The sequence below is a fragment of the Ictalurus punctatus genome, chromosome 6 (genome assembly GCF_001660625.3).
Source record: "Ictalurus punctatus breed USDA103 chromosome 6, Coco_2.0, whole genome shotgun sequence".
Taxonomy (NCBI): domain Eukaryota; kingdom Metazoa; phylum Chordata; class Actinopteri; order Siluriformes; family Ictaluridae; genus Ictalurus; species Ictalurus punctatus.
The window spans coordinates 3,816,227-3,836,283 of NC_030421.2; the positions used below are offsets into that span (position 1 = coordinate 3,816,227).

The 20,057-nt window shown below is 38.9% G+C and overlaps 3 protein-coding genes and 1 long non-coding RNA gene across 4 annotated transcripts; 2 read left to right on the top strand and 2 right to left on the bottom strand.

The window, feature by feature from the left end:
* Window positions 1-216: 216 nt before the first annotated feature.
* On the top strand, window positions 217-4,137 carry cryba2b (crystallin, beta A2b; the record flags this gene model as incomplete). The annotated part of the gene is given in 4 exon segments (NM_001201164.1): window positions 217-404; window positions 2,698-2,839; window positions 2,928-3,070; window positions 3,904-4,137. Coding segments are annotated over 4 exon segments (597 nt in total). The 3' UTR covers window positions 4,052-4,137.
* Window positions 4,138-4,301: 164 nt separating this feature from the next.
* Window positions 4,302-6,535, bottom strand: LOC128632902 (uncharacterized). Its single transcript, XR_008396526.1, has 3 exons — window positions 6,455-6,535; window positions 5,574-5,622; window positions 4,302-5,093 (listed from the first exon to the last, which is right to left on the bottom strand). It is a non-coding gene; the product is annotated as an uncharacterized LOC128632902 (long non-coding RNA).
* Window positions 6,536-9,927: 3,392 nt separating this feature from the next.
* fev (FEV transcription factor, ETS family member) lies at window positions 9,928-16,047 on the top strand. The gene is made up of 3 exons (XM_017469098.3): window positions 9,928-10,167; window positions 10,653-10,724; window positions 14,340-16,047. The coding sequence occupies exons 1-3, from the start codon at window positions 10,095-10,097 to the stop codon at window positions 14,888-14,890; spliced, it is 696 nt and encodes a 231-aa protein (XP_017324587.1). The 5' UTR covers window positions 9,928-10,094; the 3' UTR covers window positions 14,891-16,047.
* A 1,292-nt stretch (window positions 16,048-17,339) lies between these two features.
* On the bottom strand, window positions 17,340-19,399 carry cdk5r2b (cyclin-dependent kinase 5, regulatory subunit 2b (p39)). Its single transcript, XM_017469096.3, has one exon. It carries the CDS (start codon window positions 18,984-18,986, stop codon window positions 18,168-18,170), a length of 819 nt encoding a protein of 272 aa, XP_017324585.1. The 5' UTR covers window positions 18,987-19,399; the 3' UTR covers window positions 17,340-18,167.
* Window positions 19,400-20,057: the final 658 nt, after the last annotated feature.

Consider the following 20,057-nt stretch of genomic DNA (forward strand, 5'->3'; position numbering starts at 1 on the left):
CGCAGTGTTTTTTACAGGTTGTGCTGAGTCAGTGAGTGTGATTGTGTCTCTGAAGCTCACAGTGTTGTGTGTTAATGCAGGTTTTGAGTGTGTGTGTGCTGACTGTGCAGGTCTGTGCCTCTCGCCCCGGGGCTCCAGCGGGGGTCAGTGAGGTATATAAGCACCCCGGGGCAGAGCGGCGGCGCAGTGATTACACACATACACACACCCCTGTACGCACGCACACACAGAGCGGCAGACATGAACCCGGAGCAGCAGATGGAGCAGAGGGGGAGTCAGTGGAGCATCACCGTGTTCGAGGAGGAATACTTCCAGGGAAAGTGCTGTCACTTCACCATGGAGTGTCAGAACATCCTGGACCGAGACTTCAGGAAGATCCGCTCCATCAAGGTGGAGAACGGACCGTGAGTGACCTCTGACTCCCTCGTTTACATATAAGTCAGTGCAGGAGCCAATCTAAGCACAGGGCTCAGGAGGTTTAGGGGATTAGGGGGTGTGGTAAACTTAAAGTTTGAGTCACACTGGTCACATGATATATTTACAGTAAATATAGAAACAAGCAGCAACCTATGGGGGCCAAGCACTCTTTGCAAATAATGCCCCTGATGGCCAGTTCTTGGCAGAGGCCAGAGATGAAAATACTTTTGTTTTGTAATGAAAGCTTAGTGCTCGTTGTGTGAAATGCCCGCTGAATCCTGATTGGCTGTCAGCAGCCTTGTGTACAACATGTTTCATTTATATAGTGCCTTTCCAGAGCTCATGGATGCTCAACAATACATGTTTATGAAGTAACTATGAGCTTAACATCTAACTGGGTGGATAAAACAGATCTTGAGTGTTTTTTATTGTTGGCAAAAGCCATGAAATCAGTGAAAATTTTTTTTTTTGATTTACAGTTAATGAGATATAGACCACCAAACCATCAGGCCGATGCATGTCCCTTTACTTCCCTGAGAAGTGAGAGGAATTCTGCACCATGTGAGAAAATTCAGAAAACCCTGAACAATTCCATTACAACAGGGGTGTCAAAACTTTATTTAAAAAAAAAGGGCCCAGATCAGGACACATTAAAATACCAGAGTCACCAAAATATTATTTTAGAGCGCCGATATAGTGAATTTCATTTTAGCGGATTAAATGCAGCTGAAGATGTTGATGATCCTCATAAATTCGTGCTTCTTTTCCAAACACATGACATCAACCACTTTAGTTGAAGACTCTTAAGGATTCATGAGAAGTTTTCCATGCTTAGTGGATGAAATCGTCATCACTTGTTAGCTCTAGCGCTAATGTTCTTCTCCATGTTTGCTCTGATAAAATGTTCTTTAAGCCAGGAGAGCCTCCAGCTGCTTCAGTTTTTCTGCTCTCTCTCTGAATATATATATTTTTGCAATGCCTGTGATTTGTTTCATAACGTCTCGTCCTATTAAACTCCTTCATTCCTGCAACAGTCTCTTGACATATGAGGCACACGCGTTAGCTCTCGCTGAGAAAGTGTTCTTGTTTCCAGCTCTTTTGAAATCGCTCCTTCTCAAACTCCCGGAGACGACATGAGGAAGACACCTCGAGAGGAACCAGACTCAATAAGGAACCCATCGTCATCTGGGTGACACCCAACAGTGCGATTATAAATAAATACACCCCGCCTATAATTGTGTACTACAGAGTCATAAAGTGTGTTGATAGGAACGTGAAGATGAGCATCGTTAGAGTTTTAACTTTAAGTTTCTCGTATCAAACTGAAGCTATTAACTATCAGGGATGGAGACTTAACAATTATCAGATATTAAAAATGAGAATTTCATTTAAAAAAAGAGATTTAAAGCAAGAATAATAGATAAATAAATCTCATTGATGTACATTAGATTATATGAAATATGTATAACACGGGTAAATAAACATATATAAACAGATTGTATAATATTAAACTGTAATATGGTTCCTGATGTTTAGTGAACATGTGATGAATTACAAAAAGGGGGAGATTAGACTGCAGTAATTAGAAATTCATGGTGTGTGTGTATGCGTTTTGGGTGTGAATGAGACACACAGTGTGGCGATAGTGTGTCAAAAGGCCAGCAGCTGCCACACACACACACACACACACACACACACACACACAGACGTGATGTTTGCTTTGTGTTTCCCTGCTGATTAGTGGAGCACAGAGCTTTACACACATACACATACACACACACACACAGCCAATCAGACATGCCTTCCGGTCTCACATCATCCGTCTCTCTCTCTCTTCATGTCTCTGTGTAACTGTCTCTCTCATGTTAATTTTTTTCTGTCTTTCACTCTGATTGTAATATTCTATACATATTTATTCCAAATCAATGCTGAGAGTAATATGAATATGTAATTCGCTCCATTTATATTTTAATGTTAACATACTGTATATATTTATCTCTCACTCTCTCACTGCGCTCTCTCGCTCTCTGCATTCACCTATCTTCCTTTTCCCATGCTTCAAATCTCTCACTCCCAATTTTTCCTCTCTCTCTCTCTCTCTCTCTCTCTCTCTCTCTCTCTCTCTCCACCATCTCTCCTTCTGTCTCACTTTTTCTTGATTCATTTATTCTTTCACTCTTTTTTCCTGTTCCTTCACAACTTCCTTCTGTCTGACCTACTGTATTTACCTACACTGCTCTCTATCTCTGTGTATGTGTGTGTGTGTGTGTGTGTGTATAGGTGGGTGGGTTACGAGTACCCGGAGTACCAGGGACAGCAGTTTGTGTTGGAGAAGGGAGATTATCCGTGTTATCAGGCCTGGAGTGGAAACAGCAGCTACCGCACTGAACACCTTCTGTCCTTCAGGCCCATCCATTGTGCTGTACGTCTCTCTCGCTCACACACACACACACACACACACACACACACACACACAGCAGTCCTAACACTGATCTCTCTCTGTCCTACAGAAGCACAGTGACAGTAAGGTGTCCCTGTACGAGTGTGAGGATTTCCAGGGCCGGAAGTTCGAGCTGTGTGATGATTATCCGTCTCTGCAGGCCATGGGCTGGTGCAGCAAGGAAGTACCGTCCATCAAAGTCAACTCCGGAGCGTAAGGACACGCTGCCGTATTACCTCACTGTGTCAAGTCAGACTTTAGTGCACGCTGGAATCTGATTGGTCAGAAGGTGCTGATTAATACACTATCGTTTCTAAGCCAAGGAGCGTCACCCCAGCTGACAAAAAAAAGGTCCTCAGGACGTCCCCTAAATGGCCTCTACGAACGTCCCCGAACATCCATGTGTAGGGTTCACAGGACGTCCAGCGGACATTCAGGATGTTTAGGGGACTTTCGCTGAAGTGAACACATTCAGTAGTGTTATGATTTGATATCCTCTGACGTATTCCGAATGTCCGCCAGCGAACGTTATAAACCGGACCTCATGCGGACCTAAGTGGTCGTTCACAACGTCCCGGTGACGTCCCCTGTTTGCTGGGACTGGAATCCGGATCAAAAATATTTTGATATAATGTGAGATTTTGTGCAGCAAGTTTGTAAAAATATAATCACAGACATTTAGAAATCGACAGAAATGAAGACAACGATTTACGTGAAGTTAAAATGATTCCGAGGCGATTTCTCTTTAACGGATATAAGTGCTGTGCGTTAAAAGGAAAAAAAAAAAAAAAAGGTAGAACTTAAGGTTTGCAAACATTCCTGATATTATTCACCACTACAGCAACTCGTAACCAGCTTCCAGTATTTAAAAAAAATGATGTTTTTTTGGCTTTAATGGTGTAACATATACACAACATGTATGTTCTCTATAATTCTCTAGTGTAGGGAAGAGGGAATAAGGTGAGATTTGGAACAGTGCTGCTATAATGAAAATACTCATTCTCGCTCTCTCTCTCTACCTGTCTGTCTCTCTCTCTCTCCTGCAGCTGGGTGGCGTACCAGTTCCCAGGTTATCGTGGTTATCAGTACATCTTGGAGAGAGACCGACGCGAGGGCGAGTACAGAAACTACAACGAGTTCGGTACTCAGGCTCACACCAACCAGATCCAGTCGATCCGCAGGATTCAGCATTAAACACTGACACCCACACCCACCCACACACACACACACACCCTTCCTTGTACTTCCATAAGCAATGATTAAACTGTGTGAAAACCCTCTCTGAGTGTCGTTTCTTTGCTTTTTAAACTAAACAGAATGTCGGTTAAAACACGGACACGTTGCGTAACTGTCTCAGGACGTAACGATCATGAAGCAAATATTTCCACAGAGATCAACACTACACGTTAAACACACAATAATCACCACTCTGCACGTAGAGGGACAGTGTTCAACACGCTTTTTAATAACAAAAAGGAATAGTGCAGTGTAAAACAAAACAAAACAAAACATTCACCATGAACTAGAAAATAATAAAATGTACAAATTATAACCTGCATTCTGAGTTAGGCCACGCCCCCTACCCGAGTCCTGCTATGTGACGATGAAAAAAAAAAAGACTAACTGTTTATATACAGGTATAAACAATATACAGCCCCATCCAAAACTATTGGAACACAAAGCCAGTTTATGTGTTTGTGCTCCACACCAAATACATCTGTGTTTGAGATTAAAAGGTGGAGATGAGATCAGTTTAGGATTTCATCTTTTATTTCCTGGTGTTTACATCTAGACGTGTTAAACAACATCAAACATAGAACCTTTTGTATCAAACCCATTTTTAGGTGAGCAAAAGTATAGGAACAGATTTACTTTAATTTACTTCAAGACTAACATTTTAGTCTAATATTTGGTTGCATTTCCTTTACTCGCAGTAAGTGCATCACTCCTGCGACTCAATGACACCAAACTGCTGGTTTCTTCTTCTGTGAAGCTTCTCCAGGTTTCTCCTGCAGCTTCTTCCAGTAGTTTCGGGTTGTTTCTCCCTTCAGTCTCCTCTTCAGGAGGTGAGATGCTGATCAGTTGGGTGAAGGTCTGGTGATGGACTTGTCCAGTCTAAAACCTTCCACTTTCCCCCTGATGAAGTCCTGTGTTGAGGTGGAAGTGTGTTTTGGATCGTTGTCTTGCTGCATGATGAAGTTCCTCCTGATTCATTCGGATGCGTTTCTCTGTAAATCTGCAGATAAAATGTTCCTGAAGCTGAAATTCTGATCCATCGTCTCATCTTTTTATCTCAAACTCAAATGTAAATGGTAGAATAACGTGCTGCACTTATTTAAGTCATTCTACAAAGCACTTTACACTGTTTCTCATTCACCCATTCACACACACACACACACACACACACACACACACACACACACACACACATTCAATGCAAGGCGCTAGCCTGCCATCGGGAGCAACTTGGGGTTCAGTGACCAAGGACCAGGGACACTTTGGCATGTGGAGTCATGTGGAGTCATGTGGAGTCATGTGGAGTCATGTGGAGTCATGTGGAGCCATGTGGAGCCATGTGGAGCCATGTGGAGCCATGTCAACCATTACAGACACCAAATACTAACAAGACCCAGTTTACATTATTATACACAGTATCATACACATTATTACACTCATATAATCATGTGTGTTTTAATTTGACATGTTTAATCACTACCATCAGCATCCTGTTCCGAGTCCGTCTGTTGGTTTGTTTGTTGAGGAACCTGCAAAACACACACACACACGTTTACATATCGGTAGCTGGCTGAAAACTCCACACCCAGACCAGGATCTCCTAATAAATGTTCAACTGTACACACCTTTCACAAACACACATTTCAGGTGTGGAGTATTAAAAGTGGTGTGAACACTCCGGCTGTGCTGCAGAACCAGTGTGTGTGTGTGTGTGTGTGGATGGAGAGGACACTATAGGGGACAGGCTGTTCGACAGAAACATGTGTGTGTGTATGTGTGTGTGTGTGGACTCCTCAGAGGACATGGTGAGTCACTTTCATCCTTCTGTATGTGAAAACAGACGATGGATTATCAGATTTCTGTGGTTAATTCACTGGATAATGCTGATTTAGGATCCGGGCTACGAAGATGTGAGGAATCTTGTGAAAAATATCGTGTGAGATGTTTCTATTGTAAACGACACGTTAAGAACATGCTAAAGTAATGTTACTCTATGTTAACTCTAGCTGCAGTCGTGCTAACAGAGTCCTTGTCTAGCATTCGAGGCTTGTTTTAAGTTGCCTGCGATCAATGTAAAAGACTCAGGCAGCTAAAGCAAGTCTGGGACGCCACAGACACCACGACCGAGACTGAGACATCGACAAGAAACAGGAAGTCTATATATGATCTCAACTCTTCACTATATTGGCGTGTAGAGGTTAGGTAGACGTTATTTAATTATGTACACTTGTCTTTCCTTGTTCTTTTTCTCATCAATTAAAGTTCTATTGAATAGTAAAGTCATCCTCATCATGCCAAGTTTTTTTTATTCATTTATAGTCACATTTAATATCTGTTAAGCAAGTTCCTGTTCTCACTTACGTTATAGCAGCTGTAAACAATTCCATCTGTGCCCTCTCTTTATTCTCTGTCTTTATTCTCTCCCTTCAAGTTAATAAGGTTTAAAAAAAACACGCAGCTTGTCATTCTGAAGAAAACTGGGAAAACTTAAAGTTCTGACTGTTACAAAGTGCTGACACTGGAGACTCCTTCCATACATGTTAAATAAATAAAATGTTAGTTTATGTGGAGCGCTACTGTCAGAGCTGCTGATATAGAGAATTAATCAACACCTTCTGACCAATCAGAATCCAGAATTCAGAATTATGTGATCAGGACGACTTGGTGTCTCTAGTCTCCTGTCAATCAGTTCAGAAAGCTCTGCCTCCTCACAGTAGTGTTCAGGGATGTATTTTGGGTTTGTGGCTTTAATACAGCAAATTTTAAGCAGGTTCTTCTGAACTCATTAGTCACATGTGGAACCCTTAAGAGAACTGATGTTTGTAACTCTCACGTGACTGTCAGGTTCTATGTAGAACACTATGGAGTAAAATTGATGAAAGAACCTTAGAAAGAACTTCAAAAAGACCAGAAAGAGAGGGCGGGGCATAAACAGGAAGTAATAATTAATAAGTGATAAGTAATAAGTGGTTGTGTTTTAAATAATGTTTTATTATGTACATTACTCATGTACATATTAAATCTCTCTGTATGCAGAATATGAGCATCAGTTAGAGAATCATGATTCATTCTCAAATGATTCTTGATTCTTTTTGAATGACTCACTAGCCATATGTGTGATTTATTTATTTTTACACACCTCATTTATATTCATGTGATATATATATATATATTTATTATATATATATATATATATATATATATATATATATATATATATATATATATATATATATATATATATATATATATATATATATATATATATATTTTTTTTTTTTTTACACTTTATTTATTTCCGCGTTTTTAAACATATGAATAATCTTTTACTCATGACATTTATTTTCAAACAATTTTTCCACCTGATTCATGATCCTTGAGTCAGTGAATCATTTCAGCCATGCCAGAGATCGGCCCCCCTGCTGTTCAGTGAATCAGGTGAATCGGTGAGTTTAATGATTCAGTCACAGTTTCAGTGGATCACTAGTGTGTGTTCGGAGCCATCATCATCTCGAACAAGGACATGGATGAATATTTAACTGAGCTGCTTTTCAACACTCGCATTAAAAACACAACTAGCACACATGCAGCATTACTGTGTATTGTGTACATTTTGTATCGTGTATTGAGATTTATTTGCTATTGTATATTGTGAATTGTTTTCTCTTGGGTTGATTTCAGCACTTACACAAATTCCTTATACACTTGTTAAATAAAAGAGACTGCGATATCAATATTAAAAACTAAATACGAGTAATGATGAATTATTTTACACTTCTCTTGCCTGCTTTAAATGCATCGTGTGCGATCTCTGTTTGATTAGACTGAACATTTGGGTAAAACATACAACTGAATTAACAGAGAACCAATCTGAATGAATCATTTAAATGAATTGATTCAAATGACTCGATTCACGGAAAAGAATTTCAAATCTAATATTTTCAGTTCAGGAAGGAGACCCGGATGACTGAATATTAAAGGTATCCTTAAAAAAAAAAGTACATAAATAATAATACTACTACTACTACTACTACTACTACTACTACTACTACTACTACTACTAATAATAATAATAATAATAATAATAATAATAATAATAATATCATCTTATGCTCTAATTAAAAATCGTAAAGTTTTCAGTATTTTTTTCACACCTTAATTCTGGCTACAAGAGGACCCCGCCCCCCTCTCATCTCAGAGTTAAAAACTTTGGTGGCTTTCCTTTCCTTTGCTATTAATGAAAGAGACATGAAATCATATTAGTCACAAAAACGAACAAAATGGAGTGCACTGTAAATGTCTGATCCTTAAGAGGAGTGAGGAGGTAATTAGTGTACAATATATACTTTAAACTTAAAAATGTCATTGTTCTTATAATAAATGTTTTTACATGTTTTGCTGGTTATTACAACATGTTTCAATTTCAGTTAGGTTTACATTAGGGTTAAGGTTAAGTTTACCTAACCCTAAACTTATACAAAACAGACAGATATACAGATTAATATAGTAATTCAAATAATAAGTAATAGTATAATAATACAAAGTGAATAGTAAGAATATTAATAAAAGCATTAGAACTTGATGATTGTCGTCTGCAGTGAAAAGAGCAGTGATTACTGTACAGATACCTAATATTTACTTATTTATTTAATTTATTTATTTACAAAGATAAGAAACAGCTCATGGAAATGGTGGCTAGCTCTGTAACTCACACACAGTAGCAGGCTGACGATTGTCCACCAGGGGGCGCTACGAGCACCTTAGTAATCCAACATTATGACTTTAAATAAATACGTTCTCCATTTAGGTATTTATTTATTGAAATGTTTTAATCAGTTTGATTTTTTTTTTCTCCAACGAATAAATGTTTAGGTGATGTAAGTCATTCTATAGATAATGTACAGTTAAGGTACAGATGGTATAAATGACAGAAATGTGTCAGTAAGATAGATGATGCATTGAAACCTGGTATAAATGTATAGATAACATATAGATTAATTAAATTAAAGTATTGACATATTTCATGGTGTTTTATTTAATACATTGTGAATAATGAACAGAAGTGCACACTGACACTCCTCACCACCATCTTGATTTGTTTAAACCTTGAGGAATATGTTTGTTTGTTTATTTATTTGGCATGTGCACGTGGTTTAATATCAAACAGCTGAATTCCTGCTTCCATCACTGTGCAGAGAAACAGTCATATATATTATATATATATATTATAATATATATTATTTTACATTATATTATGTTTATAAAGCCGTGTGTGTGATGCAGTCTGTGTGTCTGCATGGTCATAAAATGGTCCAGCTTTTAAATTTATGACCCCAGGTCGCGTGCACGTGCCAGATGTCTTGGTTAAAATGTTCCTGTTTGCAGAGACGCAGTGAAGCATGCGCTGAAATACAGAAAATACAGCGCGAGGCTTTTTCCTGCTGTTTACTGAGAGCTACAGCAGCGGAAAGCACACACACACACACACACACACACACACACACACACACACACACACACACACACACAGAGAGAGAGAGAGAGAGAGAGAGAGAGAGAGAGAGAGAGAGAGAGAGAGAGAGATGAGGGGAGATTTATCATACCCCGCATGTCAAACACTCCACTTCTCCATAGAAACCCCGCATGTGCACGCGGGAACTTTATTAAAGGCAGATAGCGGGGTGATAAGCGGCTCTGGCTCGCTATCCGCTCCTCTTTCCCTCTTTTTTTCTCTTTTTTATGATGCTGATTGCTGGTAGAAAAGATGACAGAGGTAAATTGCTCTTTTAATTAAAGCAATGCTGCAGAGGAAATTGTCCTCCGTGAATATTGGTGCGCAGAGATGGAGCTCGAGACAGTTGCCTAGAAACTTCAATCTGCCTCGCGTTTATTCCAGATCACAGTTTTGAGATAAAGTTTAATAAAAAATCTTCTCCCCCCACACACACACACACACACACACACACACACACACACACACACACACACACACACACACAGGATGAAAGGCTGCTCCCCCTCAGCAGCGCACAGAGCTACAGGACAGAACCTGGTGTTTAACATGTATCTCTCAGGTACTCTGCAGCTTTCTGTGTGAAATGAGACTTTTGGTTATTTAAAGTGAGGATGTGAGAGTCAGTGAGGAGGTGTACGTGGTGGTGCTGGTGGTGCTGGTGGTGCTGATGCTGCGTGGTGGAGCTCCGGCTCCTCTTTTGTCGGATGTCGGAAATCCTTTTTCCTGAACGCGCTTCCTGACTTCAGCAGAAAAAGTCCAGGGCGCAAAAGATTCCCCTCAGAAGAGCGAGCTTTCTCATTTCTAATATCACTTCAGCACCTTTACAGCATCATTTCAGCTGGAACAACAACAACAACACAATTCTCGACAGATTAAAAAACGATCTGTTTGATTTTTATGAGATTGTGTTTCTCACTGTTTAAATATTCACCTCTTCCTGCTTTAATTATTTCTTATTTTACTAACAAACTGCACGTGTCAAATACTAAACTGTAATTTTTTACAATTATATTTTCATTTGATATTTATTTATTTATTTTTTAGATCCGACAGAAAATTTATTGAAGGAAAGTAAAAGTCCGTCTTGGAGCCCCATCAATGCAGGAGTACAGAAAGGTAAGTCATATTATTATTATTATTATTATTATTATTATTATTATTATTATTATTATTATTATTATTAGACCTACATCATTCATATTTCTGCATATTAATTTTACATCAATGTTTTTATTTATTGCTATATTTGGACTTTTATATCCAGTGAACAAGTGATTTTATTCTCCTCATTTTTACGCGGATAAATAAAAATCCATCTAATTACAGAATTAAAAACACAGCTCGAGCTTCAGATCTAAATATTCTGTTCACGACAATTAAGACCCTTCCCGCTTTGTTTTTGTTATACTTCACTAAACACTTTGCTTTCTATTCTTCATAAACTGTTGTAAATTTGATGATTATTATTCTTATTAAAAGCAAAATGATATATATATATATATATATATATATATATATATATATATATATATATATATATATATATATATATATATATATATATATATATACACACACACACACACATATATATACACATATATATACACATATATACACACACACACACACATACACATATATATATATATATATATACATACATACACACACACACACACACACACACACACACACACAGGATATACATGGAAAACATCTCGGGTTATTTTTCACATTTTTTTCTGACACTGATAAATGAATGCTTTTAGATTTCTTTCTTTCCGTCTGTTTATTAATTAAACAATTAGCTTCGATTTTAAAAGATCAGATTTCTGCGGATTTAAGAAACGCGTTTGATCCGTGTTTATTTCTTTCGTGTTCAAACTAAATCTCAAATTTTAATTAGATTCGTTTTATTATTATTTTCCTAAAAGGCATTTCATATCGCTTCTGTCGTTTTTCCCTCCCCCCCCCCTTTTCATACCACTCTATTTCCTTTCTATTTCATTGTATTTCATTGTGAATCGATTATAAACCCCATATTCATGATCGTGATGTCAGAGATATTAATGTACAGGAAAATAATCACAATTTCCTAAAATGTATTTGATCAGTTTTCACAGATAAATATCAGCGAAGAACATTTATTTGAAATAATCCGTATAATCCGAACACGAATAAATCTGTGGAAATAAATGAAAGATAAGGGACCGTTTGATGGTAAAAACTCGCGGCTCGGTGTTTATTTAGTGAAAACCTTTTAGTGTTTGTTGTTGTTTTTGGGTTAAAGATGAACCGATACTGAAGTCTTTACATGTCGTGTCTCTGAATGAGCTGCTTTGAATGAATTCACATTTAATATGAATCTTTATCCGTTAGCACAGTTTGCACTGTTGTGTGGAAATAACCAGTGCTTCTGTCCCGGACGCAGACGCGTTTCCGTCGGCCAGAAAAGAGTCTGTTAACAGCTGAAATATTCACAGAAAGAAACTCATTCCTTATTTAATAAAATGCACGACTTTCCGGCGATGTTTTAGATGAATAATGGTTTTTATTTATTTATTTATTTTTTGTTTTAAAGCAGATTACATTTGTATTGTGAGTGGATCCTCTCGGATATTTAAACTCTCACTCGGATAATTCAAGAAATAATAATAATAATGATATTATTATTATTATTATTATTATTATTATTATTATTATTATTATTAATAAAATCCGTATTCTTTAAAAACAATAATTCAGTAAATGGGACTTCCGGTCTGTGACGTGGTTCATAATTAGAGATGAAACCAGATCCAACATTAAAAGACAGGCAGAGCTGTAAAACAATCTGGGACACTTTTATTAGTGTCATTATTAGTGATTAGCTGTGATTTTACCATTATTTACAATAGACTCCGTATAATTCTGAATAAAAAGAGAGCAGTGTGAGAATGCAGTAATTTATTTACTGTTTATAAACTAATTTCACAAATGTAAAAGATTATTTCATTTCTTTCTCCGTTTGTAATCAAGTTCTCTCTCTCTCTCTCTCTCTCTCTCTCTCTCTCTCTCTCTCTCTCTCTCTCTCTCTCTCTCTCTCTCTCTCATGAACAAGTGAATAAAAGGCTTATACAGGATCACTGCAGTCTCCGTGATACATTTCGGGAATGAAGGGAACACGGAAGGAATAAATAAACAACAACAACAACAAAAACAAATCTAAATTTGATAACGAGAGTCTGATTTCTAGATTTATTTCTTCACACGTTCCAGTGATCAGTTCCTTTATATAAGACAATAGTCTTATAGCTGTATTTGAAATGTTTAGATGTTCAGAGAGTAAATAAAAGGTTATTTCGGCTCCTGTACACGAGGACAATAATAGATTTCTGTAATGCAGTAAAATAGAGAAAGGGATTCCTCCTGATCACTTCATCTCATGTTCACAAGTTTGGGCTCCGGGAGTGGAGACTATAAATAAATAAATAAATAAATGAAATCCATGTTACAGCTGTAGGTTATTATTAATGCGTTTTAATAAGGATAAGAACTAAAAGTTTTACTAATAAACCCTGTGTTAGGAATGTTCTTTAATTACTGAGCATGGATTAGAAGGACTAAAGGACGAAGTGAACCATGCTGAATTTCTCAAAATAATCACAAAGGTAATGATCTCATTCAGGACAGAGAAAGAGTTCAATTTAACCATGATCTTTGTGGTGTGATTTTTTAATTATTATTATTATTATTATTATTATTATTATTATTATTATTATTATTATTATTATGAACCCGAACCCAACATGTGAAGCTGTTTCCTGTGCTCATGGTGCATCACCCCCTGCACCTCCTGCTTTACTCTACACTGAGTGATTAGAGAGCTGTTCCACATCGCCTCATTCTTATACAGATAGATGATAAAATGATGATAAAATGAACAGTGTTACACCCCTCCACGTCTACCCTTAACGAAGATAAACCCAGCCTCGGATAAAAGAAAGTCTGTGGAAGTACCGACCCAATAAAAATAACAGAATATTTTGGATTTTGTCTGGTTATGATCCTGTACTTAGGGGTTAAAAATGGAGGTTCATGTTTCCTCTCACAACCTGCGATCAGTTATGAGGTCCCTTTCCAGAACCTTCAAACTGACCGTCCCTCACTGGTGGAATGATCTTCCGACCTCAGTCTGGAATCTGTCACTATCTTTAATAAATGGTTAGGGTCCCACCTCTTCTGTGAACACTTAACTAACCCCTAACCCTATCTCTTCGCTTGTATTTCCGCATTTTTAAGTCGCTTTTTATAAAAAGCATGTGCTACATGAATAAATGTAAAGATCTAATTATGAAGCCTTTCCAGAAACTCACAAAGAGCCTTAAATGTGTTGTACTTCCACATCTGTTCGTTTGTTCAACAAATAACATTGTTTTCAGGAAACACACCCACCACCAGGAGTCCTGATCACCTGAGTAGTGACTCACCTCCGGGTTACAGAGTTCACCTGATTTCCATCACGTCCTCATCAACACCAATTTCCAGTTACTCTTTGCAAAGTCTTGCCTACTGCGTTTAGCACATTCTGGGATTTGGATTGTCCGACTATATCGTGTTTTTGTTCGCTGCTTTGGATGATTATTTCACCAGTTGTACCTGTATCAGTTCTCATATCAGTCCTGCTAATGTCAGAATATAAAAGGTTGCTTCAGTGTATCTGTATCTGAACTGATAATATTTCTGCAGGAAGTGGTCAGATCCAGCTGTGGCAGTTTCTTCTGGAGCTCCTGTCGGACAGCTCGAATGTGTCGTGTATAGCGTGGGAGGGGGCGAGCGGCGAGTTTAAGCTGACCGACCCGGATGAGGTGGCGCGACGCTGGGGGGCACGCAAGAGCAAACCCAACATGAACTACGACAAGCTGAGCCGCGCCCTGCGTTACTACTACGACAAGAACATCATGAGCAAAGTTCATGGCAAGCGCTACGCCTACAGATTCGACTTCCGGGGCCTGGCGCAGGCCTGCCAGCCTTCTTCCTCTTCCACTTCCTCTTCATCTTCCTCCGAGGCCCTTTACACGCTCCACACCAACTTCACCTCCATTCCTTTCTCAGGAATCTCCAAGCTGAACCTGGTGGCTCCTGGTGTCGGTCCTCACGGCTTTCCATATTGGACCGGATCCGGACCGGCGCTGTATCCGAGTCATGGCCTGCAGCCGCCTGCGCATTTCAGTGCAGCGCATATCAGCTGCGTGAACAACATCAACCACCTCAACAACATCAACAATCACTATAACTGAGGGGGCGGAGTCATCTGCATGTGGAATTTTCTAGAAACGGCTAGTCAAGGTGACTGGATTTGTAGCGAATCTTAAAAACGTTCAGAAGTATCTCCACGTTTCTGATCTCGTCTTACCCATTTACAAGAACACAAATCCGCTCACTTTGACTTGCGCTACTGCTGTACTAATAGATTTTTACCTGTACCTCTATAAACAGAGTTAGCATAAACCCCCAACGTCGGCTAACTAGAAATCCAACCGCAGCGTCACAGGTTTCGTGAAGCAGTTATGAGTTGCAGGATCACTATTTAGCAGAATAATTAGTATTAAAATGTAAATAATTTACAGGATGTGTAGTAGCATAGTAGGCAATTATGCCATTTCGGAAATAGCAACAAGCTAGAGAGCTAAACAGCGTAAAACAACAAAACAAGTCCTGGCTAGCTCGGCTTGGAATATAACAGCCTCATGCACATTTGTGTGAACAATATTAACCAGAAAAGGTTCTGAAAAAAAAAAGTCTGTCTTTATTAGCAACTTTTATTGCTAAGCATTTTTAGACAGTTGCATGCTAACGATAAAGATGTTGCTATAGAAACAGTTTCCAGGTTTTTTTTTTGTAGCATGCTGCACTGATATTAGCACGATAGTCCTAGCTGTGGAATTAGGATTAAATCTGGAACAAATGAAGAACGGTAAATGAATTATAAATGAAGATTTAAAGCTGCTGCGTCTCACCGAACTCTACGTTAATGACGTTCGGTTTTCTTATGTTTTGCGTTTGCGCTAATATGAATTAAAGTTCATGAGTTTTTCATACACAACAGGTCAGTGGAGATGCTGACCACACGGTACGAGACATAAAACGACTCGGGGTCAAAACACGACTTAAAACACTGAAGGAAACAAATCTGATGCCATTGAGCTGAATTAAGTTACACTTTTACAGCAGCCTGTGCTTCACTTCACATTTCTTTATTCATAAAGATTTATAGTCGTCTTTACAGCATAAACAACGTTCAAGCTGATCTAATTAGAATGATTTATTATTATAATTCATGCATTATGTAAAAATGAATAAAAATGGAATGTTAATAATAAACAGCAGTGTAGCGTATAACGTACATCAGCTCGGGAAATCTCTGAATAAATAAAAAACGCAGTGTGTCTCCTGACTTCACCTCCTTTCTGATTTAACAGTGTTTGTCATTTATATCATTCAATTAATCATCTCATGTTCTTTTCTAAAAGTCTTTGTCTTGGTAAATTTATCAAAATACGTGTTTTTCACTAACGTTTATTTTTACAGTGTGGGGAAATATCTGAAGAGATGTTGGAATTGTGAGTCATGGATTAAAATTTCACGATGACGTGGCCGCTTAGTGTACTCAATTCTGCATCTGAAGAATCCCTGTAAGGAGAGTCGTCTTCTAAATCTGAGCACAAGAATCATCAGTACTCATAATGAAATTGGGTTTTTATCACACACACACACACAGCTAAATTCTAAATCGCTCTGCTTGTTCATGGACACACCCATTTATATTAAGAAACACCCCCAAATCACCAAATTTGGTAAACAGCCACCCTTTAAAAAGCCCAGTGTCCTGATTATGGATGATATTGAGCAATGTGGAGAAGATCCAAGAAGAGGAACATCACCGGCAACCCAGGGTACGTTTCCCAAAAGCATCGCTAGCCAAATATGGTCGCAAGTTCCATCGTTATCAACATACTTCAATGATTTAGTGTTTCCTGAAACAATAGTTACAATGAACGTTCGCAAACTTCACACACACACACACACACACACACACACACACACACACACACACACACACACACACACACACACACACACACACACACACGTTTGTTTGATGACTCCTGATCTGAACTCCACTTGTGACCCCTGAGGTAAACCAGTCTTAAATCTAATCTGTACTAATCCAGAATTATCCTGTTAAGGTACCAACAAACAGCAGTTCAGCACAGGCCGGGTGTTTCATTGACTTTTTATAAAAGCGTGGACGTTCCTGATTTAACTAAACCCCAATGTTTCTCTTTTCCTCTTCTTCCAGTCTTTTCTCTTTCTTCTAGTGCAGAAATTCCATTGGGAGAATGATGTTAGCATGTTTACGATGTCGCGTTGGTGGGTAAAGTGATGGGTGGGATGCTTTCTGGGCAGTGGGGAAGATTCAGACCCAATTATTAGAAGGTTGAGAGTTTGAATTCTGCCATCTTCTCCTTCAGGAGCTCTTATGACGGTTCCTCTGCCCTGATCCCAGTTTCCTAGCAATCTAAGATACTATGAAGAGAGGATTTACGCTGTACATGTAATACATTTGGCAATAAAAGCTGACTTTGGTTCATGGATAAACATGGATAAGATACTAAACCAGACTCATCCAAACAAGCAGCACTTGATAACCGAGCATGGCCAACGCCCCCAAAATTTCTAGTAGCGTCCAAAATTCATAACAAAAAACTAGAAATAGAGCAAAGAATCGTTAAATAAAGTAAAAGTCTGCACATTTGGATTTCACAAATTTAAAGTTCAGTGCAACACAGTACAAGACAATCTCCTGAAAAAGAATTTAAAAAAAAGAAGAAGAGAAAATTGGAAAACATGCCACATCCTGTAGTGGCTCACGGAATGACCAATAGATAAATAAACATTAATTTCTCATTAAACAAAGTGTACTTTGGATACTTATGGTGTTATTTGACAGCATCAATACGCCTTGTTTCCTTTTAAGTTGCATTTGAGTTATTTTTGCTTCCGAATGTAAAAATGTCAATGAGGGATTTGAAGAGCATTTTTTGACTTTAAAATAAATATAAAAACCGCTCATGTTTTCCTATTGCTTGTTTGTAAATCATAACCTTAAACCTAACTTTGGGGCTTAAATGACCTCAGACTTTTCCAACCTTCTGTACGAGTCCACAACAACAAACTTTAGTGATTTGTGAAAAACACTGTCCTTGACCCCAACTAACATCTCACAGAAGCTCTAGAAAGAGAAGAGATTACTCAGACTCTTTAAATCAAGAGTCTACATTTACATTGCATTGAGTCGGGCCTCAGCAGCTCATATTCCTGCCTAAAAACAAACTCGCTCCCCATTTTGCCTTAAGAAATATAAATGTAATGAATACACAGACCCACCTCATTGACTGAATTCTTACCATCAAATTATTTATGCTGAAAGCAACAAAAATTATTAAGACATGGATGACAAAGTAAACTTTTCCCTCAATTCAGAAGAATGAGAAAAATCCCAAATCTGGAATTTCAGCGGTCCAGACCATTCCTGTTCTTCACTTCTCCTTCATTTTTCAGCTCCTGGAAAACCTCAGTGAAGAACTGCGGGTCCATGTTGATCCTCAGCATTTGGGAGCTGAGTTTATCGATGACACCCAGAGCCTGCTGCCAGAACACATCCTTATTAGCGTCGATAATGAAGGGCTGGAGCGGGTACGAGATCTCGGTGCCCAGGTAAGAGTAGGTCAGGTACAGGCAGGTGAGAAAGACGCCGTGGAGCTCACCTGGACTGGTGATGTCCTCGCTCACGGTGTCCCGGCACAGCAGGTAGACGAAGACGAGAATGGGAGGTGTTATGAAGCCCTCCTCCTGCCAGCCCTGCATCAACAGAGTCTGGTCCACGTTCCTGAACCAGGCGATCACCTCGTTTGAGGTTAGATCAGCGATTTTAAGGCAGCGATGGCGTAGGAATCGACCCAGACAGAGCAGCAGCTCACCTGTGGAGGCTTGGACAGTGATGCGGACTGGAGGCGTGAGGACCTGGCAGCTTGGTTGGTTTTTCTGCACGTCTTCCTGCTGCTTGGTTACTGGGAGTTTAGTTTGTTCCAGTTTTTGGGATGTTGCCTCGGTTTCTCCAGACTGTGGTGGAGAGTTTTGGGGTGGTGCTTTCAAATCTTCTCCGATATGGATGGTCGGAAATGGATGTGGGTTGACTTTCTTGCTACTTTTCTGCTTAACCATCTTGAAACCGAAGGTTGATACCATCAACCTCGGTTTGCTCAGGCCTCTCCTCTTGCGTTCATCCACTTCGTCCTGCAACACTGGGGAGACAGAGAGCACCGTGCCCATTATTCCTGCAACTTCAAATGTTTATTCTGTGACAAGGAATATACTAGAAACTCAAAAAACAGGATGAACGGTGCAGAACCACATCCTCTCCACGGCACACAAACTGTGTCCACACCACGGAATAATCCCATCAGGTCCCAGGAAGCTTGAACACTGGCAGGCTGATGGACCAATCGTAATCTGGCTTTTAGAGCTAAATTTAGTGTGTGTTCCAATGACGCCATGCGTCTTTACCTCACTTGAGACATGTGATTGTAAAACCAGACCATCATCAACATCCACAGTCTACACGTCCACAGTTGTGTTGAAAATACAACTCAGAGGCAAACGAGATTAGTGGATTAATGATAGTGAGCTGAAGCACTAATGATCTAGTCAAGATATTTAAACCACTTGCCAGCATGATAAGCCAGTAAACCTAGCTAACAGTAAAGAGTCAGATACAGAAATATTGGCACCCTTTCACGCAAAATGCTTTTTGTTAAAAATATATAAATAGTTGTTTGTGTAACATGACGGAGCTTTTGGTGGGTACCAATAGTTTTGCCATTAAAATTAGCAAAATATGACCTTGCTCGCTCGATTGTCTTGGGCAGTGTTTCCCAGTCCTGCTAATGAGTTTAATCTTAAAAACCACTTGCTAGCAAGTGTAACCTAGCCAGCAAAATCTAGCTCAGAAGTATTGGCACCCTCCATGAAAATGCTGTTATTTTCGCGAAAGGTCATCAACTTCAAATAACTTTGAACTGTAATTTGTGTGCTCAGAACTTAACACATTTATTGGTGGAGCTCAGCTGTGGAAAGGTTCCGTCTGCTCTATCTGATGATCCCCTACCCGGAACCTCCGCCTGGCCCACAGGCACGATTTAACCTACTATTGATGAAGATGGTCTTGAGGAACCCCCAGTAAACCCAGCGGACCAAAGAGACTGAAGGTGTTACGAGATGTGATCTGCCAAAATCAATTCCAAAATTAATGAATAATGCACAAAGTCAAGTTTCTTCATTTCCTGTAATTAAAAAAAAAGACATTTGTATTTATTGCTTTATCATTCAGTAATAAATGACAGA